The sequence below is a fragment of the Pangasianodon hypophthalmus genome, chromosome 22 (assembly GCF_027358585.1).
Source record: "Pangasianodon hypophthalmus isolate fPanHyp1 chromosome 22, fPanHyp1.pri, whole genome shotgun sequence".
NCBI classification, from domain to species: domain Eukaryota; kingdom Metazoa; phylum Chordata; class Actinopteri; order Siluriformes; family Pangasiidae; genus Pangasianodon; species Pangasianodon hypophthalmus.
This window is the reverse complement of record NC_069731.1, coordinates 580,882-606,027: the sequence shown is the minus strand read 5'-3', so window position 1 is coordinate 606,027 and position 25,146 is coordinate 580,882. Positions and strand designations below refer to the sequence as shown.

The window sequence follows — 25,146 nt, the reverse complement described above, 5'->3', positions numbered from 1 at the left end:
AGATGTTTTCTGATGTTTAACATGTCAGAGAATTCCACCAGATATTCCACCAGATCTTAGTGATTGGTCTAATGGAAATGGTCAGATCTCAGCTTTGGAGTGTGATTGGATGAAACGAAGTGCACTCCTGTGTTTGTCTTGATCTCAGTAATGTACAATGTGAATTTGGGGGAAATTGGAGAAAGTCGAATTTTTCACTCAGAAAAACACCAAGGCTAACCCCTTACAGTTTTTTTGGGTGAAAAATTTGACCTTCTCCAATTTTCCTTAAATTCACACCGTGTGTTCGGGAGGTGAAGACAAAACCAGCGGCGTAAGACTGATGTTCCTATCACGCTCCAAAGCTGAGATCCGAGGCTCTAATATATTCAGTAGGTTTCCACATGTTGGACATGGGAGCGTCAGTTCAAGTAGCACCGATCGCTAAATTTCACTCTTCCTGGATGTTTACATACAAAAGTAGGATTCGTCTCGATGAGTAGATGCTGTTTGAGAGCTGACATGTCAGAGAATTCCACCTGAACTAGTCTATTTGTACTTTTTGTTTGTTTAAATCTGTTTATTTGTTTAGAGTTATGTTTAGTTTTCCATAAAGCAAGTTATTTCTTGATCTCACTTATGTCACAGCAGCTATAAACAGAAATTCTCTATTCATGACTTTGATTTTTTATCTAATGGCTTCACTAAATTGTGCGCACAATTACCTGTCGGAGCAGGATATAAAAAATAAAATGTAAAATTACAGGATGTGCTGGAATATGAATATATAATATGAATATGAATAATGAGTGTGGAAGCCATTTTGTTCAATTAAACCAGGGATTAATGAGAGCTCTGACCTTCTAGCATCAAGAATCAGCTTTAATCACAGGATTTTAGTGATCTGTGCTACTTGAACTGACGCTCCCATGTCCAACATGGAAACCTACTGAATATATTAGAGCCGCGGATCTCAGCTTTGGAGTGTGATAGGAACGTCCAGCTTACGCCGCTGGTTTTGTCTTCACCTCCCTAACACACGGTGTGAATTTAAGGAAAATTGGAGAACGTTGAATTTTTCACCCAAAAAAACTGTAAGGGGTTAGCCTTGGTGTTTTTCTGGGGGAAAAATTTGACTTTCTCCAATTTCCCCCAAATTCATACTGTACGTTACGGAGATCAAGACAAACACAGGAGTGCACTTCGTTTCATCCAATCTCACTCCAAAGCTGAGATCTGACCATGACCATTAGACCAGTCAGTAAGATAAACAGGTTTTGGATACACTCATTTAATAAGCAGCATTTTTTTTTTGTTTTATTAAATTACTAACTTATTATCTTATAAACTAATGACTGTTTATAGCTGCTGTAACGTAAGTGAGAACAGGAACTAACTTGTTTCACAGAACATTAAACGTAACTATAAAGAGATAAAAAGTATGTTATGTAAATAGCTTCACTTGCTGTTCACTTTAGCCAGTGTATAAACTATTTTTTGTGGATATTATAACAGAAACGATGTAATGACAGACTGATGTTTTGAAAATGTTCCACTCGCAGGAATAATACCTGTAAAACCTGTACATGTGTATCTTATTGACTGGTCTAATGGTCATGGTCAGATCTCAGCTTTGGAGTGAGATTGGATGAAATGAAGTGTGTTTGTCTTGATCTCAGTAACGTACAGTGTGAATTTGGGGAAAATTGGAGAAAGTCGAATTTTTCACCCAGAAAAACATCAAGGCTAAGCCCTTACAGTTCAAGTAGCACAGATCACTAAATTTCACTCTTCCTGGACGTTTACATACAACAGTAGGATTCGTCTCGATGAGTAGATGCTGTTTGAGAACTAACATGTCAGAGAATTCCACCAGATATAGCGTAAAATCGTGATAGTTAAATTAATGCTTTAACTATTGTCTCTTTCCTAAAGAACTAATTTATTGATTTCACACCAACATGATGAATATTTTTTATTTGTGAATAGTTTTGAAAAACTCTATGTGTTATATATCTAAACCACAGTTTGGGAAATTTTTTTTTTTTTTTTGTAATGAATTGCAGTGTGTTCATGTGTTCTGTAGGTGATATATGTTCAATCATTGTGCATTCAGAATGTAACAGATGAATAAAATTATTGGACACAACTGGACAAAATAATGAACTACTATTTTATTTGTAAAATATCCAATAGTTATTAATATCATGTTTCAGGTAAGAAATGAGAAACGTGTGTGTTTGTTAAATTTTTATTCACTGACAGGAAGCGGGTTCTGTGTTTCCTCTCTTTTTCTTTTGTGTGTGTGTGTGTGTGTGTGTTGTTCTTGTACAGCACCTATTCCTTATATATAGGTTCTGGCAATGGTGGAGTGCTTGGACCCCAATGATTGCTACTTGCATTATAAAGACCACATGGGGGCGACATTTACCTACAAAATAAACCAGTTAACTCTCTCTCTCTCTCTCTCTCTCTCTCTCTCTCTCTCTCTCTCTCTCTGTGTGTGTGTGTGTGTGTGTGTGTGTGTGTGTGTGTGAATATTAAATACACTTAGAGGTGTGATTTTATTTCTGATTAACTCTAAAATCAGTCCTGTGCGTAAATCACAATAGAAATCAGGACACAACATTAAAAAAATAAATCGGATAAATACTGCAGAAATGGAACACATGCTGAAGGAACTTTATTTATTACATATCTTTTCATATAATATTCTATAATAATGAATCAGACAGTGTGTGATCCTACAGTCGCTCTGTGGATTGTGTCGAAAAGAGTAACACACTCCTAATTTTGATGACACAGCGTTTGTGTAAATAGCTGAATAAGCATAAAATCAGCAGCAGCACATTTTAACCCTTCTGTTCAGTTCAGGAGAAATGAGCCGGCTAAAATGTTTCCCAAAAGTGAAACGATGCTTACAAATGGTTTTCAGCATTATGGGCTTGCTAAGGAAACTTTCATACATGGTGATTAAAATCATATTTATGTCACAGATACAGGATATGATATGCAGTGGCTTAGTTTGCTAGGCTGTGTTCCTAATGTGTTCTTTTTTATTATTAGGCTACATAAAGTCATTCTATAAAGTTGTGACATTTCTATGTGTTTATTTCTATTAAACACCAGCGTTTGGGACGCAGCCGTGATCATCACTGAGATGAAGAGAAGATAAACCGAGTGATTAAAATAAATCTTACAGTATTGCTAGAAAATCTAAACAGATGTCGTGGTGTAATGGGACAGAACATCCCTAAGTAGTGTGCACTACAGGAAGGGTTCGTGTTCGTCTTTCTCCTTTTTTAATGTTCAGCATCCATTTTTTTCACATCGCCGTTGCTGACGCTCTCCACTTCTCCTTCTTCATCCCACTCTCCTTCTTCTCTTTCTCCGGGTTCCGGGTTCTGGTTCTGGTCCTGGTTCAGGATTGGAGGGGTGAGCGGTGGGAGAGGGATGTCTTCTCCTTTTTTGGCGAGTTCGGCGAGTTCGCGTGCGGAACACGTGGGAGTGGGAGTAGGGTACGTCTGGTGGAAGGTGTCGTAGTCCACTTCGTAGAATCCCTCCTCCAGAGAGAGCACAGGGGTGAAGCGTTCTCCCCAAAGTACCTCAGAGTCCAGGTACGAGCTGCGCGCCTGACACGTCATCCCTAAACACACACACACACACACATATCATCATCATCATCTTCATCATCAGGAGTGAAATGAAGCATTGTGATCATAACAGCATTCGGTTTCGAAAGTGTAATGAAGTGGAGTTACTGTTCCTATAACAGCACGTCCCCAAGTGTTTTATTCCTCTTATACCACAGCAATTTACCAACAATTACACATTTCTATTTATTCAAGAACCACACGTCACATTTTTTCACCTATTTTATAGTTACATTTAATGTAATGGACAAGTTAGTTCCTGTTCTCACTTACGTTATAGCAGCTATAAACAGTCATTCTCTTTTTTCTCCCTCTTGAAGTTAATGAGACAAAAAAAAATGCAGCTTGTCAAATAAGTGTATTTAAAACCTCATCTGTATCTTATTGACTGGTCTTCAGGTGAAAGGTCAGATCTCAGCTTTGGAGTGAGATTGGATGAAACTAAGTGCACTCCTGTGTTTGTCTTGATCTCAGTAACGTACAGTGTGAATTTGGGGGAAATTGGAGAAAGTCAAATTTTTCACGCAGAAAAACACCAAGGCTAACCCCTTACAGTTTTTTGGGTGAAAAATGTGACTTTCTCGGATCTTCTGCAGATTCACACCGTGTGTTACTGAGATCAAGACAAACACCAGAGTGCACTTTGTTTTGTTCTTTCACACTCCAAAGCTGAGATCTGATCATTTCCAGTGGAGCAGCCAATAAGACATACAGGTTTTGGATTTATGAGTTTGTACGACTTGGTGATCTTTAGTGCATGATTAAATTTAAATTGTAAGGAATAAACATGATGTGATACGTGATGAAAATGACTGAAGAGACTGTAACTCTTCTCTGTCAATCAATGTGACACTAGCCAATCACAGCGTCTGTTAGCTCAGGAATAATAAATAGGGCAGGTATTGTCTCTTCCTATGATGTCACAGGAGCGAGAGTTAGAAAAGGAGAATGTGTGTTGACCTTCAACCTCCTGAACTGGTAGAAAATTCCAGAGAGATTTCATTGTGCTTATATCTGTTTACCAAAAAAACATTACAGCACAAGATCATCCTTAAATGACAAAGTGAGCTTCACATTCAAATCTCTCTCTCTCCCTCCCTCCCTCCCTCCCCCTCTCTCTCTCTCTCTCTCTCTGATCTAATCGTTGTTGTGATTTTGGGAAACTGGGCCCTGATCTGAACACTGGAGTGGAAATGAGGAGCTAATGCACTTTAGCTGAAATCCTGGCAGTCTGGAATAAATCATCACTTTCACGCTGGACGCTAACGGTGTGTGAGCTGCAGCTCTGATATAAAAGTCCTCTCTTTTGTTCACCGTGCCATCGGAGGGATTAGCACCGGAATTTCCCCAGGAATCACTAATGAACACTGGCGGTGAATACACTTGACACAGAGTGCAATTATTCCACGCTAATTGGTTCAGGTATTGTGTGTGTGTCAGTGTGTGTGTGTTTAAGACAGGAGCAGGAGCTTGGCGCGCATCGACAGAGCCGCCGCAGGGAAATAAAAACCTGAGAAGAAGCGAGAGTTCAAAGATCAGATCCATCTCCTTTATCTTCTCTCTTTCTTCCACACTCACTCCATCTCTCGTATCCTGCCAAGAGCGAGGCGCTGAAAGGGTTAATTACATCTCTCTATGTTTTGATCTCCTCACGGAGCTGCTGCGTGATCTTCTCTTCTCTCTCCTCGTGCCCTTGTTAGTGATGATCAGCCTACTTTCTGGCAGAAGAAGCTCTACAAAGACGCTAATTAAAAAATCGGGATCAGTAAATAGAAAAATTTGGCTGGAGGAAATGAGTCAGTCTGGAGTTTTAAAAACTTTCTTAATTCTTTTAGTCCTAAATTTAAGCCCTGAAATGTGTGTGTGTTGCACACAGATGACATTGTCATGGTTTTTGGTGAGTATCTTTATTTCATGCTTCAATCCACGAATTTAAGACTCCAGCACGACAAAAAAATCCGATCTGAAATGTGAAACGTGACGTATATATTATTATTATTATTATTATTATTATTATTATTATCGTCGTAGCTCCTTTATAAGCAAACTCCTGCACTAGCCGAACGCACTGGTTTGTGGAATCTGTTCTTGAGATCGTGTTTTAGTGGATTTTGAGATGACACAGAAAACACTGATGAGTTCAGACTCAGTGTGTGAGGTCAGTGATGGCGTTCTCTAGTCAGGCAGGAAATATAACCACATTAAAGAGCTGTTCTCAGTGTTAATATCAGACTGTGTGCTGTGTGTTTTACAGTTTTATGAGGATCAGTTGTTAGATTGTTGGGATTCCTGTAGAATTCTTACAGCAATGTGATGTTCGATTCAGGTGGAGATGTGAACCGGTTATTAAAATCATTAAATTTTAAAATTAAAAAGAATCCGTTCAAAAGAGTCGAAACAACAAATTCAGTTCCATACCTATAAACCAGCAAACATATTGATTCAGGGTCAAAGGTCAATAGTGAACACGTTGTTTTTTTTTAAATGATTGTTTTTAATCCATCACTTGAGCAGGTTTACAATCCACTTGAATCAGTTTGACCAATTCATTAAAAATAATCGGTTCAAATTAACGATTCATTCACTAATCCCAAGTACAGATGGACCAGTTCCATACTAAATAACCTGGCAAACAAACTGATTCAGGGTCAGAGGTCATTCCTGATCTTTAACGAATGGACTAAAGATCACTAGTGGTGTTTGAACCAAAGGTCATGACAACATTCAGCGCATTTCCCTTTCACAGACGAGCTCCAGAGTGATGCATGCTGGGTAATTTGACATGATTTGAGAGCACTGTTAAGTGAAATGTGAATGTAGACAAAAGCGTAAACGCTTTAAAAGGCTTAAAGTGCTGTCAAATTACACACAGCTCCAATAATGGAGCACGTTTCTAAACCAAAGGAGACAGATGGAGGAGACGCGTCTCAGAGGATTGATGGAGAAGAATTCTGTCAGAAAAATGGAGGAAAATGTCTCTGTAGTAACGACAGGTTTTAAAACGAGGGGTCTGTATATCTTAGAGAGAGAGAGAGAGAGAGAGAGAGAGAGAGAGAGAGAGAGAGAGAGAGAGAGAGATAGTTGTAAACACGTGAAAGCATGTTCTTATGTATTTATTCTGCTGGTCAGGGCATCCCTCTGGATAAAAACACACACACACACACACACCTCTTCAGGGCAAACCTGAGCAAGACAGGAGCATGTTCTTATTCTATTTATAGGAAAATGTGCAAATATTAAGCATTGTGTGTGTGTGTGTGTGTGTGTGTGTATCATGTGTAAATCAGTATTGACGGAATAAACAGTATCGAAGAATAAGCAGATCGATAATATTGACCTGTTTTAGCTGAAGGTATTTCTCCCTGCATCAGCAAACACACAACCTGAATTACATTACAGTTATTCTATTATTGTTACTAATACTGCGGAACAAAAAGCTAAATTCTGAACTGATATAAACTAAATTCCTGTATGATCAAATGACACTCATGAGAAATAAATTAAACACGGTCCCACACGACCACGGCTTCAAAATCCACCAGGAATCCAGTTTACCTCATGTTAGCTATCGAGCTGGATTTAATGGTGAAAATGATGAACATTAATTTACATAAAATCCTCCCTGCTAAAAAAAAACCCAATAGAAACCCTCATAGCTTTTGTAATGGTTTTAATGGTTATAATGGGAATTGTATTGGTTTTAATGGAAACTCTAATGGTCCCTGTGGGTCTCTACTGGTAATCTGTTGTCTTCTATTGGTGGTATTTTATGTCTAATGGATACCATTAAGGACCAGTAATAGTAATGGTAATGGTTTTAATAGTTAGCTAAAGGTTTGTAATAGTATTTTTAGTGGAAACCATTAGAATTTCTCTGATGGTTTCAATTGTTTTTTTGTTTTTTTTTCAGCAGGACTGCCAGAAATTCCTGCAGATCTGATCTGATCTTAGCTAGCTTGCTTTTTTTCCCCTGAAGATTGTGAATATTTATTAGCATGATTAAAATCCTGTCAGGTTTTCTAATATTAGCAAAAGATTGTGAACATTTCTTTTTCAATTCCTATTATATCCTATTACATTCTGCCAGGCTGGCGCATGTTAGCTAGTTAACTAGCTTTAATGGTGAGAAATATGAATATTTACAAATATAGCTTAAAAATTCAAGAAATCCTGTCAGGTTAGCTAGCTGATGCTAGTTAGCTAGCTAACTTTAATGTTGAAGATTGGGAACATTGATTAATAAGACTTAAAATCCTGTCAGGGTTTGCTCATTTTAGCTGACTAGCTAGCTTTACTGGTGAAAATCTTAAATATTTATGAATATAGATTAAAAATTTTCAGAGAAATCAGGTTAGTTCATGTCGGCTATCCAGGTATTAGCTTCAGGTTTGAAAATTGTGTTAGCTAGCTGGCTATTTTGACAAGTCAGCAGATTTTAAGCATATAGAAGTAATGTTTTTTTTTTTTAGATTTTATTATTTTTATACCAAAGCATCGTCCCACTCTTTACTCTTTACTCTCATTTCCCGCAGTAATGTAAAAGCACATTTTCATCCCATGCTGATGCAGATGCTGTGTTTCAATAACGCTACGGTCCACTAGCTTTATTTCTCTTCAGCAGTAATGAGTTTAAACGCTCCATATTTCACACTGCTGCAGATATTTTTCTGTTAGTTATGCAATGCGTTATCATTTCTAAATGGTTTTGGATCATATGGATGGCACTCGAAGGCTGTGAGTGCACTTCTGTCCCACCGAGAACGCCGTTCCAGCTGAAACACGACTCTGAAGTACGGACAAACGCTAAATGGCGAAAAAGCCTCACTGTTCTGGAGTCCATTTTGGTCAGATTTTTATCCCTCTCTCGTCTCCCTGTTTTTCACTCTTGATTAGTAAAAGAACCAACAGCAAAAGACTTGTTTACAGAGCAGGAAAATAAAAGGAATTCGCTTTACTGCGACATTTAGGTGTGTGTTAGGAATTTCTGATTTCAGACACGTTTTCATTCAGGTTTTCTTATATGGAAATTTCATAATTTGCATAAAACACACACACGTTTTCTGTGGTGTTATGACAGCTCCTTCCACTTTCAGATTACACACGTGCTCTCCCACACACACTGTTTGCTTGTGTTTGTTTTTCTGGAACATGTGCAGACTTCTAAATCTAAAAGCATGGGAGAAATTACGTGCACACATTTCGCTATATAAAGACAAGGCAAATGTTATAACACATGGCTCACCTGTGGCCTCCACCATTCCCTCGAGAATGACGACGATCTCGAACTCTTCCCGTGCCAGCTGCTCCTGCGAGATGTCCCAGAACGGGCTGCTCTCGTTAAACTCGTGGCAGATGATGAGAGGAGACACGAGGAAGAGCCGATCGTCACCGGTGTCGAACCCCACGTTGATATCGGTCTGATTCAGCGGGATAAACTCTCCTTCCTTGGTCTGTTTGGAGCGGATCAGCTTTGCTCGGATCGACGCTTCTACGATGTGTGAGTTGCGTAAATCTCCTACACGGAACATCAAGCACAGTTTGTTATCGCGCATCGAAATGACGGCATTCTGCGAGAACATGAGCGTCTCTGCGCGCTTCTTGGGCTGCGAGATCTTCACAAACATGCAGCCCACCATAAAGGCGTTCACGATGGAGCCCAGGATGGCCTGCACCAGCAGCAGTGCGATGCCCTCAGGACACTTCTCCGTGATGACGCGGTAGCCGTAGCCAATGGTCGTCTCCGTCTCGATGGAGAACAGGAACGCCGAGACGAAGCCGTTGAGGTTGGCCACGCACGGCGTCCACTCTCCGTCATCTGTGTGCTCAAGGTCACCGCGAGCGTACGCGATGAGCCACCAGATCAACCCGAAGAAGATCCACGTGGTCGTGTAGACCAGCGTGAACACCAGCAGGTTAAAGCGCCACTTCAGGTCCACGAGCGTGGTGAAAATGTCCGTTAGGTAGCGGTACGTCTCACGCACGTTGCCGTGATGCACGTTGCACTTCCCGTCTTTTTCGACGTAACGTTGTCTACGCTTGCGAGGAATCTCTGAAGAGTCCCCACTCACAGCCACGCCCCCTCCTCCTACAGCCACGCCCCCTCCCACTACCATGGTCCTGTCTGTGGGGATCTGCAAAGAAAAAATCCACAGGGTAAAGAATAACTGGACGAGAAGAGCAAAGAGTAGAGAAGCAGAAGATCATGAAATATTAATTTTCAACTGCCAAGGGCAGTGAACTGTTTCTTAATCCTTTCTCTTCTGTTCGGGTTTAAATGACTTTTTACTAAATGTGGAGCCACAATTTAAAAAAAAATGCTCGTCTCAAGTTTCTCTAATGAACAGAATTATTAAACGTCGTTTATCACAGAGATGGTGTTCAGTTCAGTTTGAGCTGAGAGTCAGAAGGTGAAATAAAAGTGTGTGAACTATTACTTTCATATTATTAACAATTTAAAGGACACACAAAGCCAAAACAGCTTCAGGATGACCAGAACGTTCTCGAACAGATGAGACTCACCTTATTGTTGGTGTCGTTCCATTTCTTCGGCAGTTTGATGCCTTGTTTCTCCACATCCTGTCCGAATTGGCTCTTTATGCTGCTCATGACCTGCAGGGCTCGAGCCACACCCAGCTTCTCACGCACACACACACACCCACACACACACACCCACACACACACAGGGCCTTTCGGTCCAGCAGGTGGTGCTGTTAATGTCTGTAACAAAAACACACAGCACAAAGAGTGATTACAATTCATCACACACTGACAATGAGGACAGAGCGAGATTTAGTGTTACAGGAAAAAAATAAACACTTTATCCGAGTAACAGCAGAGTCATGAAGCTAGAGAGTCGTCTTGTTTACGAAGAATCAGTTCAAGGCAAGACAACCAGAGCATTATCTGAAACTTTAAGCTCCGCCCTCTTCACCATCAAGTCATGTCATATATCTAATTATTTATTAGGATTAGGATATAAACGTCATATGAAACTGTAAATGACGTCACACAGACACACAAGCGTCAATTTCCTTTTTAAACCTTATAAACCACACTACTAGAGTGAAACAGATTAAACCACATTGTGTATTTTTAAAACTGTATTTTTCTATGTTCATAAAAACATTCATTTCTCTTTCCCCAAATCCTGGAATTTCCCATAATGTCGATTAATGTTGGATTTACATTTATACTGAACAATGGCGTAAAATATTTTTTATAACAGCACATGGTATTTTCTAGATTAAACAATAACAAAAAAAATAAAATCCAACAAACTTTTCTGTAAAAGTCTCTTTGAGAGTCATAGTGAAAGATTAGATTTTTTTGCTTTGTTAAGTATGCAAATTTATACAGTTAGACAAAGCCATGTTTGCATACATAAATGCAAATTTTGGAAAAAAATAAAATCGAACAGTCTGACTCATACATATTTCCGTAACAGCCTCGCTAGTTTATATAGCTAGCTTATATTTTAGCAGTGCTGCAGAAGTGTGTTGTTAAGCACAGGTGTGTATAGCGACCAGGCGTTACGTGACACACAGCTAACAAAAAATAATATTTCTGTAAATGAGCTCATCAGGAAAACGCAGTTTAGACACAAATGAATGTTATCGTTAGTGATCATAAAATAACGAACACTGATCACTGCAGATGGAAGACAATGATATTATTAGGTGAGGAGTTTTTTCCCCACGTGATGCTACAGCAATGACGGAGCAAGTGTGTGACATAACATCCATTTCACAAATAAAAACACCTTTAAGTGAAACTGTAAATGATGTCACACACACACACACACACACACACACACACACACACACACACACACACTGTTCCTCAAGTAAGATAGATAGATAGATAGTAGGAGAAAAAATACAAGAGGGAAAGACAAAGGATGTGTGTGTGGGAGAGAAGCAGATGGATAAGAATAAACAGGGGCAAAACACACACCAGGGCCTGCTAACACACACACACACACACACACACTGTATTTTCATTTTGCTGGAACTTTATACACTGCAGCTCTTTTTTTCCAAACACCCACTAAAACTCTACACACATACATGTGTCAGAGAGAGACAGACAGAGAGAAAGAAAGAAAGAGAGACAGATAGAAAGAGAGACAGAAAGAAAGAAAGAAAGAAAGAGGAGAAAGAGAGACAGACAGAAACAGAGACTGAGAAAGAGACAGAGAGACAGATAGAAAGAAAGACAGATAGAGAGACAGATAGAAAGAGAGACAGAGTGACAGAGAGAGACAGACAGATAGAAAGACAGAACGAGAGACAAACACAAAGAGAGCGAAAGATTGAGACAGAGAGAGTGAGAGAGACAGAGAGAGAGAGAGAGAGAGAGAGAGAGAGAGAGTGAGGAGGTGTGATGATATATTGGTGTGACGTTATCACAACACTTGAGATTCCTGCTCCATTTCCTCTGTTGTGATAAACGTCGTTGCGTGGCTAGACACAGTGATGTGATGAAATCCGTGATATCGGTGCGATCAGTTTATCACGATTATCACATGAGGAATTTATCGTATCGCTCCGCCACTGAGAGCATCTGTGTCCTTTTCCTTCCAGTGTGACGTCACAGTGTCGGGAGATTTTAATGCAGGAGGCGTAAAATGTCACCAACTGGCCTCAAAGCATCGAGAGACACTCAAATGTCCCCGATGTGTGTGAGTGTGTGAGTGTGTGTGTGTGTGTGTGTGTGTGTCCTCTTCAGATTCCATCTTTTCCTGACATGAAATTGAGAAAAGAGTAAATAAATTCAACACTGTGAAGGCGACCTTGAGCCAAGTGCATTGTGGGATAGCACAGTTACAGAAAGAGAGACAGAGAGAGAGAGAGAGAGAGAGACAGAGAGAGAGACAGAGAGTGAGACAGAGACAGAGAGAGAGAGACAGAGAGACAGTGAGAGAGAGAGACAGAAAGACAGAGAGAGACAGAGAGAGAGAGAGACAGAGAGAGAGAGAGAGAGACAGAGACAGAGAGAGAGACAGAGAGAGAGAGACAGAAAGACAGACAGAGACAGAGAGAGAGAGACAGAAAGACAGAGAGAGAGAGAGACAGAGAGAGAGAGACAGAGAGAGAGAGAGAGAGAGAGAGAGAGAGGGCAGTTATGAGTGTGGTACATTATCCATCAAATTGCTCCATGAGAGAGGACAAAGAGAGACAGAGAGACAAAGTGAAGGGATTATGAATGGATCTGAGTCATAAGAAGGAAAGGAAGAAAGAAGAATACGTCAGATTTGAGAGAGAGAGATAGACAGACAGAGAAGGAGAAAGAGAGAGATAGACAGACAGCGAGATACAGAGACAGACAGAGAGATAGTGACAGAAATAGAGAGACAGATATACAGATAATGTTCTGATGTTGAAACAGAAAGAGAGAGAGAGAGAGAGAGAGAGACGGGATGGCCACTTGAGATGTGTTTACACACACACACACACACACACACACACACACGGTGAACGGTGCAGGTTTCATCCTGATCACAGGTTCATTAGCGTTTAGCGGATCTCGATGCTCTCGCTCCACACCCACACTCTCATCTGCATAATTACCTTTTCACCTGCATTTACATAATCCTCCTGCTTCCACACACTCACACACACACACACACACACTCACACACACTTACACACACACACACACACAGGAGTGCAATACCACACTCTAATACACACTCATCTAACTAACACTGGCATTTGGGATACAGCCATGAGGAAAAAACTTGAAAGGCTCAGGGTGGCCTCAGTGTAGACTCAGGGTGGGGCTCAGGGTGTAGACTCAGGGTGGGGCACATCGTGGGCCCAGGGTGGTCTCAGTGTGGCCTCAGGGTGGCCTCAGTGTGGTCTCAGGGTGGCCTCGGGGTGGCCTCAGTGTGGTCTCAGTGTGGCCTCAGGGTGGCCTCAGTGTGGCCTCGGGGTGGGCTCGGGGTGGCCTCAGTGTGGGCTCAGTGTGGGCTCAGTGTGGCCTCGGGGTGGCCTCAGTGTGGGCTCGGGGTGGCCTCAGTGTGGGCTCGGGGTGGCCTCAGTGTGGGCTCGGGGTGGCCTCAGTGTGGGCTCGGGGTGGCCTCGGGGTGGCCTCAGTGTGGGCTCGGGGTGGCCTCAGGGTGGCCTCGGGGTGGGCTCGGGTGGGCTCGGGGTGGACAGACAGACTGTGTAACAGCAGCAAAATAATTAATAATACAGTGACTTTAAAGGATCAGTGTGTGATCTGAGACACAGCCACTTCTCCCTCACTGCATTGTTTCTTTTGTTAGTGAGGGATGTTGGAGTCTCGTTAGTGAGATATGATGTTTATTAGTTGTGATAAGTGCTGAAATAAAATCAGCTCTCTGTGGATTAACAGGCGTAGGAGGCAGTTTATATCAGTCTAATTATTATTCCTTCTGTTTGTGGAGCCTTCTGATAAACGTGCCAGGACAAAGTCCACATGCCAAATATTTTCTTTACTGAAAGGCCACTACTAAAGTGATTAACGCTGGTAAATTAGCCTCATTAAATCACACACTGAACATGGGTTTATTTCAATCATTTAACTCTCTGTTTATCTGCTTTACACAGATGAGTCGCCGTAGCAAACATGAGAAAGACGACGTCTCCCATTTAACACTCAAATCCAAAGCCGGTCCTGCATCCTTTCACTTTAATCTGGATTTAGAAACAGTGATCGAGAGACACAGGAACGAAACATTTTCCACTGAATGAGCTGCAATGATCCTCAGGAGTAAAAGCAGTCCTGGTTCAGATTAGTGAAGTGCTCAGGATGGGTTATACTGCTTCAGGAGATCATCAACATACGCTGGAGATAAAACCATTCAGGTCAGCTCGTCTCTCAACAGGGGCAGTCGAGTCGAGTCGAGTCGAGACGAGTCGAGAGCAGCGGCCCGGAGCATTAGTAATGTGAATAATGAGAAGAGGATGATGGGGTTTCCTGGGGTGGCAGGTAATATCGCAAAACTATCAAAAACTATCAAAACTCCTACGTAACTGTCAATCATTCCAGATTCACATGTTGATTGGCTCATCTGCTGTTTTCAATCAGGGAAAAAAGAAGACTGCACTTTTGGCGTATTTTTCAGTGATAAGTTATAGCAGTGTACTGCGATGTTCAAATGCCGAGCGCCTACACAAAAACGCCTGAAGGTTGGCAGGTCTGCATCTGGATATTTTTAGCATTCGTAATGGTGAGTGTGTTGAGATTTTATTTCTAACTGTAGAAAATTGGTGATTTGTTGAAAATGGAGAACTGGGGACACATTGCGGCTGCAGCTGCCATCTTTACCTCATCCATTTACTGTAGCTGTGTTCAGTCACTGATGATGATCTGGAGGCTCGGAGTGGACTCACATCAGTAAAACAAAAACACTCAAAATACACAGCCATTTTCAGTGTGTGCAGGTTGCTGTGTTCTTCTCTTACCTCATCATGTGTGTGTGTGTGTGTGTGTGTGTTTGAAAAGCCTGGAGAAATATTTCTTTGTTCTTAAGTAGCCTTGATTTTTAGAGAACATGTTTTTATCCACACTTATTTTTGGCTATAAAATATGACTTCTGCACTTATTCAAATAAAAATATTAACCCTACATCTGATTTATACACTCAGTTCACATGACGCTAATCTCACATTCGCCTCGTAGCTCCAATGCAAGGAAACTTCAGACACAGAACACATCTCGCCTGAACGACTGCACTGTGAATATTTTAACTGTTTTCCAACCGAATTAATTCAGAAGCTGAAAATTATCCACGTCTGAAAGAGCACATATTTCTCACACAGCTCACACGCAGAATATACTTTATTTAAAAAAAAAAACAACAACAACAAACCTAAGCAGCGCTGCTAATTGGCCGTCATTAGAGACGGTGTTAATTTCCTCTCGAGATCTGGCACGGTTCTCTGAAGCCTTTCAGAAGTTTCTCTTTCCCCTGAGAAAAAGCGCAGCATCTCGTGAGGGATTGTCGTCTCTGCTCCCTTCGTTTGGACGTTAATTATGGCCCGGGGTGATCCCTCTTTCAGCTTATTATGGGATTTCAGTTAGATTTGTGCTCTTAATTTGCTAAACGGTGACGGAAATTCAGAGGAGGCGATAGAGGATGGAGGATAGAGGATGGAGGATGGAGGATGGAGGCTGTGCTCAGCTGTTGGTGTTACTAATCAGACAGCTTCATAAGGAGCCTCAAGACTCGCAATAAAAACGTGTGATGAATTCTGAATGGAACCACATGGAAGATGTATTATTTCATATAAACTCAGTGTCAAATATAACGTTATATAAATGCAGTCAAATAGAGCTCTAAAGTCAAATACAAAGACTTTCTTATACATAGATTGCTCAATCTGACCTGAACTGCAATGTATATAGCGCATGTTATAGCAGCTATAAACAGTCGTTCCCTCACCAGACTCTCTTTTTCTCCCTTCAAGACAAAAAACCTGCATTTTATCATGTTACTGAGAAACCGCAAAGAAGCGTAAACTCCTCTGTCCTGAAGATGTCGGAAACTTAAAGTTACAGCTTTACCGCTGACTGTTACCAAGCGCTGACACTGGAGACTCCTTCCATAAATGTTAAATAATTCACAGAAAACTTCACCATATCAACAATTACACACGTTTTTAATCCGTTTATTATCAGCGGAGCGGAGCGTTTGTTGTACGCGTCCCTGTGAATGAGCTGTTACTATAGAAACGATAACGCATTAACAATAACGAGCGCATTAATTAGGAATAAACCTGTGATTTGGAGCTGCACTACTGTCTGCTGTTATAGAGAACTAATCAACACCTTCTTATCAATTTAAATAGCAATCAGCTGATTAGTTCACTAAATAGATGTGTTGCTTAGTTAGCAAGCTAATCCAGCTCTGAGCTCAGAGAATAACGACTGCTGAAATTATTACAGGAATCGCTTCAGCAGCAGCAGCAGCAGTGAGACGCAGGTATGACTGTGGAGCAGGCGTTCACTTCCTGTCGCCTCCGGCTGCTCGACAGTTTACAGCTTAAATCTGAGTTGTGGTGCTGTTACGACTGCCCTCACGGCCACAGCGCTGGTAATAAAAGCAGAAATGTGGTATTGATTCGTTTCCTCTTTCTGCATTCGGCTTCCATCAGCCACGATACAGACATCCACGAAAAACCAAAAAACCGACTCCTAGCATCTAGTTAGCATCTCACTAGAGCGTCTGACATTTTGAAGAAACGTCCCAAATGCTATAGAGCCATAAAATCTGTAATAGAGCTACAGCTCAGATTTGGATTTTTGCAGTTTTATGTAGGATCTAATCACTAATCAGCTGATTAGCAGGATATCAGAACGTTATAAAGTTCTTTCGTCACAACCGTCCTAAACCACATGATCTAACCGTTAGCATGAATTCAAATAAGAAGACTAGCATTGTGACAAAGCTAAGGTTTGCATGGCTAATCATTGAGATAAAGCTAAGACAGTATGTTGTAGGGTTTTTAAATAAACAAAATACCAGCTGTATTGCTATAAAATCTCAAGCAGATGATCGAGAGGAATTAGACACAACATTGCTAAGTAGTGCACACTACAGGAAGGTTAAACTTCTCTCTGTGGAAAAGGAGCTTTACGTCAGCGTGATTTTAGCCACGCTAATCTGAATGATTAACGAGCGCACGAGCACGTTTAGCCTTGAGCGGCTTCTCGGCATCTCAACCATATCACATCACATTTCCTGTGTACTAACGTCAATTACATCAGAATTATTTCTGGTGCACTTTAGCATGGATGTGTGGAGGTCAGAGAGGAACGCTAGGCAGAAGTTCAGCATTTTTATGTGGAGATGGAGATGTGGTGGAGAAATAAACTAAAATCTGGTGAATTCACAGAAGTAAAAAGATCAAGCTTATCTAAACATGGCCGTAGTAAATTTTAGGTTAAAGATGAAAAAGCTAATTAAAAATTAATAAACAAGCCACAATCATACTGGATCACTTTCAGGGCTCCATCTGTCCGCTCTCCTTCCGTGATTCGTCTTTTGCCTTTAGCTTCGCAAACTTCTTTTCATTAATCTGAAATTATCCTAATCAAATGACAAAAAAATCTAATTTGCCCTGATGATGAAAAAGCGCAACTGAAATAATATCTGACATTTTATTGCACTGTTCAGTTCACAAACATTCTAATTTGCATTTAAATATTGCTTTTAAAGAATGCATTTTATTATGCATTCATGTTTAAATCTTTTATTAGAGTTGATTAATTGCTTGAATAAAATATCCTTATTTAATAAAATAAATAAATGACCTTGTTAATGGTTTTACTTTTGGCTACAAGCTGGAGGTGTGATGATATATCTGTGTAATGATTTACCTTGATAACTGTGAAATACTTATTATTATTATTATTATTATTATTATTATTATTGTTATTATTATTGTTGTTATTATTACAACCTATACATGTATTATTGTTATTATTAATAATAATTAATTAATGATTAGAATATACTTATAATTCCATTACAAACAAACATTTTACTTTTGGATATGACAGAATATTTGATATATTTTATATTTTTCTGTAATTATCATGTCTTTTTTTTGTTGTTGTCCTTCTGCAGCCTCTCAGAGCCTCGTCTGTCCTGTTCATCTTCCCTCTGGTTCTCAGTCCTTTCACACGGCTGCTGAATTCTGCACTCTGATTGGTCAGAAGGTGTTGATTAATTCTCTATAACAGCGGCTCTGACAGTAGTGCAGGTTTATATTAATGCACTCGTTCTGATACGATATCGTTTCTATAGTAACAGCTCATTATACAGCGGATAATAAACTGATTAAATAAAATCGTTGATATGATGACGTTTTCTTAAAGTAAGGAGATGTTTATTTAACATGGAAGGAGTCTCCAGTGTCAGCGCTTTGCAACAGTCAGAGATAAAGCTGTAACTTTACGCTTCTTTGCGGTTTCTCGGTAACATGCGTAACAAGCTGCATTTTTTTCTCTTATTAAATAAAGAGAGGCTGGTGAGGGAACGACTGTTTATAGCTGCTATAACGTAAGCGATAACAGGAACTAACTTGTTCTGTGGATGTTCCACAACATTAAATGTAACTATAAATGGATAAAACGTATGATGTTTCATTTTTTAATAAATAAAAACAGTAATCGTTGGTAAGTTGCTGTGGTATAAGAGGAATAAAACACTCGGGGACGTGCTGTTAGAGGAAAATAACTCTGTTTGCATTGGGCTGAATCACACCGTCTCAGCATGGATTAATTTCCTACAACAGCACAACACCGAGTGTTTAGTTCTCTACATGTACACTCTTAGAAGAATAGAGGGGGGATTTTGGTAGAAACTCGTCAGATTGGTTAGTTCCCTGAAGGTGCGTATTTCAGATAAGTGACCATAATAAAAGTGTAGAACTGTACCTTTCCATGTCGCTCAGGTGGAAACCTTATCTTTAGCACCTTTATGCATCTTTCAGCAGGAAATTTGGATACAGTGACCTTTAAAAATAATTTAAGGTACGTAATGGGACCGTTATTAGTTTTTAGAGTACCGCTTTAAAGGTCACTGTACGTGCACCTTTCTCAGTAAAAGACACTGAAGGTACAAAAGGAAAGGTACGCTTTAGTACCCATTTTTCCCTGAGTGTGTACGTACTGTAAATACTGTATATATTTTGTGCATTACAATTCATTCTAATTACACCAGTGACTTACTTTATATGCAGTATGTTGAAACATGATATTTACAGTCCTGTACAAAAGTCTTAGGAACATGCAAAGAAATGCTGTAGAGTAAAGACGCCTTCAAAAATAATGAAATTAAATGTTTCTACATTAAAAAAAAATCCTGTAAAGAGCAGTAAACAGTAATAAATGAAACAAAGTCAGTATTTAATGTGACGATCCTTCACTTTAAATAAATAAAGCAGTATCTGAGGTGCAGTGTGTGCAGTTTTATAAGGAAATGAGCTGGAAGTGTTACTGAGCATCTTGCAGAAGCAGCCACAGTTCTTCTGGAGACTTTGACTGTCGACTCGCTTCTTATTTCTGCAGCGAAACCCAGCAGCCTTCATTATGTTTTTATCTGAAAAGTCTCTCTTATGGAATCTGCTGCTTTCTTTACTGACATACAAACATTTTTCTGGAACATTTCATTTTGTGCTGGAAAACTAATGTTTGGAATCTAAAATGATTTTGTACTGAATCAATAATGTAGAAGTCAGAAAATAAACATCTATAACAAAGTCTGTAGTAAAAAAAACACACAACGCCTAAGACTTTTGCACAGTACTGTAGATTTATAAAATATATTAGAATTTACACTTTGGTTTAATTATCATAAACTATATTAACAATATAAAAAAAAAAGAAACTATATATACACATATAAATACACATACTCTCACAGACACATAGTACAACATATTACACTCCCATTAATTAATAACGATAGACATAAATAAATAAATTATATATATATATATATATGTATGTATGTATGTATGTATTAGGTGTAACTCACTTGTTCAGGTGCAGTAAAGTGTTTGCTCTTCCTCTGAGTAACTGACCCACTTCATCTGATAAAACCGTCTCTCTCTCTCTCTCTCTCTCTCTCTCTCTCTCTCTGTCTCAGCACATTGTTCTCGCCGTGGCTGTGTGTTTGATTAATGGTCCCTGCATGTAGACGTCTCCGTGTTCACACTCCGAGCTCCTGATGTGACTCTTCTGCAGCTCTGTGCAGCTCTGAGGGAAAATCAGCAGCAGCACCAGAGGAGGAGGAAGAGGAGGAGGAGGAGGGATGCGGACACGTTGCCAGATTGGTTTTAAACACATTATAACCTCAATAATTCTAAATTCTCCACAACTGTGCTAAAATATTAAGTGTATCCCAGAAAATTATTGCAATTTGTAATCATTTAATGTCCTGTTAGCTAATTGATTGAATAGCTGTTCGTTTATAAAGCAGATTTACGCTAGATTATTTACGCTGTATGATGTTTGGCTCGATGTTGATCGTAAAAAAAAAAAAAAGAAGAAGAAGAAGAAGAAGAATTCTTTGGTTGTGAGTTGAGTGATCTAAAAACGTGATAATGTGACACAATTTAGTGCCACTGAGACCAAAGATGGCCGACGAGAAATTTGTTATTGAAATCTCAGAGTTAGTGTGAGTGACATTCACTACGACATTCATCTAAAATCCACCAATAGGAGGACGGCAAACTCACAGGACTGCTACGCATAAGGACACGGCGATGACGATAAATAAAACATGCTAATAGGCAGAAAAAAAATCCCTGTTACCTCAAAGCTACCCATGAAGAACGTGTGTGTGTGTGTGTGTGTGTGTGTGTGTGTGCGTGTTTACACGAAGCCGTTTTCTGCACCAGCTGATTTCCGGATGACGCTGATGGATGACGTGAGCAGAACGTAGTCGTGTTCTTTAATCGCAGGTCTATCGTTAGAGGATCTTCATCCTATAATCCGACACGGAGACGAGCGCTATCACACAGTTACACAATTCACAACACACTTTACTGTACAGGATCTCGTACAGCGTCTTAAAAGAGTTTATACACCGCTCATACACAGTGCATTATGGGTAATACACAAAATCCTGAGAAACAGTAAGTGAGTCTAAATGATGTAAAGGAATTCATATCATTCTGGCAACCCTGGGCTCGATCTGCATTTAAGTGCACTTAAAAATCACACTTCTGCTAAATTATTTGCTAAAGTAGTAAACATAAAAACACTGGAATTGGGACAAAACCGCTCTGTATACACTGTTCTGTTATATTTATGTTAAATATCAAAAGAATGTGAACTGAAAGGATGAAAATTCAGGCTCTAAAACAAATGTTTTTTTTTTTTTACTGTCATCATCTCCCCTCAATTCAGGAGCACAATCTACCCACAATGCATTGCGATCTGCTATGGGATTCTTTTCAAAAAGAACGAATCTCATGAAGATAATAAATGTTATATGCTGTATATAATAATAATTATTTTAATAATAATTATATATTAATGTAACAGTGCAGCATGTATTTTTTATAATCATATTAATGTCAATATCATTTTTAGACTTTAATGTAAAAGAGCATCAATTTGGAAAAATTAGCACTAAAACCACACAGGCTTTTAATTTTAACAGTTTCATAAAGTTTGGGTGCAACAAATGAACAATAAACATCTTGAAAGCTATAAAGTTTGAACATTTAAAGTCCCTAAATTTAAAATTAATACTAAAATCATTTGGGCATTTGGGATTTAAAATATTAAATTAACACCAAATGCTTGAAATTTTACTTTTATTAAGCATTAAGAATATTAGGAATAACACTAAAATTAGTTTAAAATTCTGAATAGGCAAAATATCACTAAAGAGTGTTTAACATTAAAAACTACAATGCTTTCAGATTTTAACACCACAGTAATACGTAACTTCAAAGTAATTATGCTTCAAATTTTAAACTCCAAAATTAACACTAAAAACATTAAAAATCGAGCTTTAACTCCAAATTAATACAAAAATACATGAAGTTCGGCTTTAAACCACTCCGAATTAACACTAAAACCTGAAACCTGGCTTTTAAAACTCAGAATTAACACTAAAATCATGATGTTTGCACTTTTGATCAATAAATGAATATTAAAGCAAATAAATTTGAGCTTTAAAACTCAAAATTAACTAAAATAACATGAAATTCAATTTTTAGAACCCTTTAATGAACACTACAAAACATAAAATCTGCCTTCTAAAAATACAAATTAACACTAAAATCATGAATTTTGCATTAAATCAAGGAATTTTGGGCTATAAAAATCATGCAGTATCTTAATTAATGCTAAGATCAAGATGTTTGTGTTTTTAAACCTGAACGCTGATGTGTTTGATTTATCTTTGTGTCGTTGTGTACGTCTTTTCCCAAATTAAACTTATTTCTTTTATTATTTATTAAACCTAAAACTGTGGAATTTGGGCTTTTGAGGTTGATTTTGAGCTATAAATGAACACTCGGTTAGTGGAGATAACTAAGCAAACATACAGTAAGTTTAGTGTTTATTTATTTAGTTACTGTTCCACAGTCCCTCAGGAATGTGCATGTTGGTGTGTGTGGATTAGTCGATCTGCAGCTCTTTGTCGTGTTGTTGTTTTTTTTTCCCTCAGGATAAAATTAGTTTCTTGCTGTATATCGCTCATCAGCAGATGAATTTGTTTTCCTGCTCAAGCTACCGTGTCTGATTGAACTCATGAGGCGTTCGTGCTGGTTGCATCAATAATTCACGCTCGTGTGCTTTAACTGAGGAACGACAGCAGAAGAGAGAGGCGACGCTCCTGCGCTCGGATCGCTGGCGTACGTCACACTGAGTTATGAATTAAATTCATTTACAGAGCAGCGGCGGGAATCAGACCGTGATGAATAACAGGACGCTAAAGCTGAAACGGCGTTTTATTGATGACGGATCACAGAGTCAGTAAACTGACTTTAACGGCTGGAGAGTTCATAAATTAAGCTAAGTGTTCTTACAAGAACGGCGGCCATTTTTAAAATGTCCTAAATACCAAAACACTGAATCACTGATAGAGATTCATTCATTTTCAGGTGTTTATATGGTGTTAGGGAGCGTATGCATTACCCATAATGCACTGCACAGGAGCAGCGAGTGGGTTTATAAACGTAACGTGTGTGAATTTATGACACTGTAGACGATTAGCGAGGATGCTATGAGGCAGCTGCTGATGTCGTTTGTTTTAGCGAGTGTGTTTAATGTGACGCAGCGTCTCTACACTGTTACAAACACACACACTATATTTTTCTAGCATTTTCTGTTAGACTAAAGTCTTTTATTTACCCACGTTAGTGTTTAAAACACCATCAGGGAACGTGCAGAGAAAAATTTACGAACATGTCTGACGTCATGAGACTTTACAGGAAGAGCCTCGGAGCTGTTATTCTCTGAAGGAGACATCGGGGGCTTCGGAGCATTAATTATTGAGGGGTGCAAATAATTCTGAAACTTAGTGTTTAGTGAAAAGGAGTGCAGAACTCCAGTAAATAATTTATGGTTGAAAAAAATGTAAAATTTTTAGTGTGCAGTTATCATTTATTTTTGCAAAGGGTGCCAATAGTTCTGCAGTATCTACCATTCTGTTCTGTTTTACACTGAAATCAGAAAGATGATCATCTATCTATCTATCTATCTATCTATCTATCCATCCTCCTGTCTCTCTACACTCCTACTCTTAGATAAAGCAGGTTCTGTGGTACACTGTAGCAGAGGGTTATATGATTATAGAGTTATAGAGTTATAGATTTATAAAGTTATAGTTATAGAGTTGTAGAATTATAGAGTTAGAGGGTTATAGATTATAGAGTTATAGAGTTATAAAGTTATAGGGTTAGAGGGTTATAGATTATAGATTATAGATTATAGAGTTATAGAGTTATAAAGTTATAGGGTTAGAGGGTTATAGATTATAGATTATAGATTATAGAGTTATAGAGTTATGTGGTTATTGTTATATGGTTCTGTGCTTCAGTAGAGGGTTCAGTGGATAATTAAAGGTTCTTCTCTGTATAAAAGCGTTCTACTCGGAAATGGAGAACGTGATGCTGTGTGTAGAGCTCGGCGCTTTCGCTCGGCGTATTTCACTTTTCAATTACAGCATGAAGAGAAACAAACTCGCTGAGCTCGCAGGTTCTCCTGGTGAAGGGAACGAGGTGGAAAAACACCACAGGAGAACTACAGCACACACACACACACACACACACACACACACTCACATCAAACACAAATTATACACAAAATCACTTTATACGCGTGAACAGTGTTACTATAAAATATTCCCTTCACGCTCTCTGTATTCTAACCGCTCTGTACATCATCAGCGTAAAAGCGAAATCAATATTTCATTAAATGCACTTTTCCCGAGAGTCTCACTCTTTCTACGCTCTTTACATCTGGAGTTTATTTCTGGCGCACGTTTAACGTGACTGATACTGAAATTAAACTGAAACTGAAAATGAGCCGCGAGTCTCAGGCGCAGATTTGGACTGCGTTTGAGTCGCAGCTCGGATTTAATACCTGAGACAGAGCTGTTATTTTTCTACAGAATATAAACCAAGTAACGTGTTTACATCTGCAGTTTCTTTTCTTCTGATGCAATTCTACATGTTTTAAAGCAGCAGTATGCGATGTTACGTAAGCCCTCTGCTGCCCGCAAGCTGAATTACAATTCAAATGAAAAACATTACCAAGCTTACACCACTTCCTCCCGTTCAAACTATGAAGATTACATTAAATTGCCTTTAAAAGACAAAGTGGGCAGAGCTAAGCTTCTCTGTCCTGAAAATTTCAGGGCCTGAACAATCCAAGCCAAAGCAATAAGTCTGTAATTAAATAAAAAAAACCAGCTAAACTGTGTGCAGACTTTCTATGATACACTTTCTAAGGTTTTTGTAAGTTTCTCTGAATTATTTCAGCAGGTCTAGAAACACTTTAAATGTTACAGACTGCA

The 25,146-nt window shown here is 39.2% G+C and overlaps 1 protein-coding gene across 1 annotated transcript; it reads right to left on the bottom strand.

Annotated features, from left to right (window-relative positions):
- Window positions 1–2,640: 2,640 nt before the first annotated feature.
- On the bottom strand, window positions 2,641–20,393 carry kcnj21 (potassium inwardly rectifying channel subfamily J member 21). The gene is made up of 4 exons (XM_026911132.3): window positions 20,146–20,393; window positions 10,152–10,349; window positions 8,875–9,763; window positions 2,641–3,625 (listed from the first exon to the last, which is right to left on the bottom strand). The coding sequence occupies exons 2-4, from the start codon at window positions 10,236–10,238 to the stop codon at window positions 3,282–3,284; spliced, it is 1,320 nt and encodes a 439-aa protein (XP_026766933.3). The 5' UTR covers window positions 10,239–10,349; window positions 20,146–20,393; the 3' UTR covers window positions 2,641–3,281.
- Between the last annotated feature and the right edge of the window lie 4,753 nt (window positions 20,394–25,146).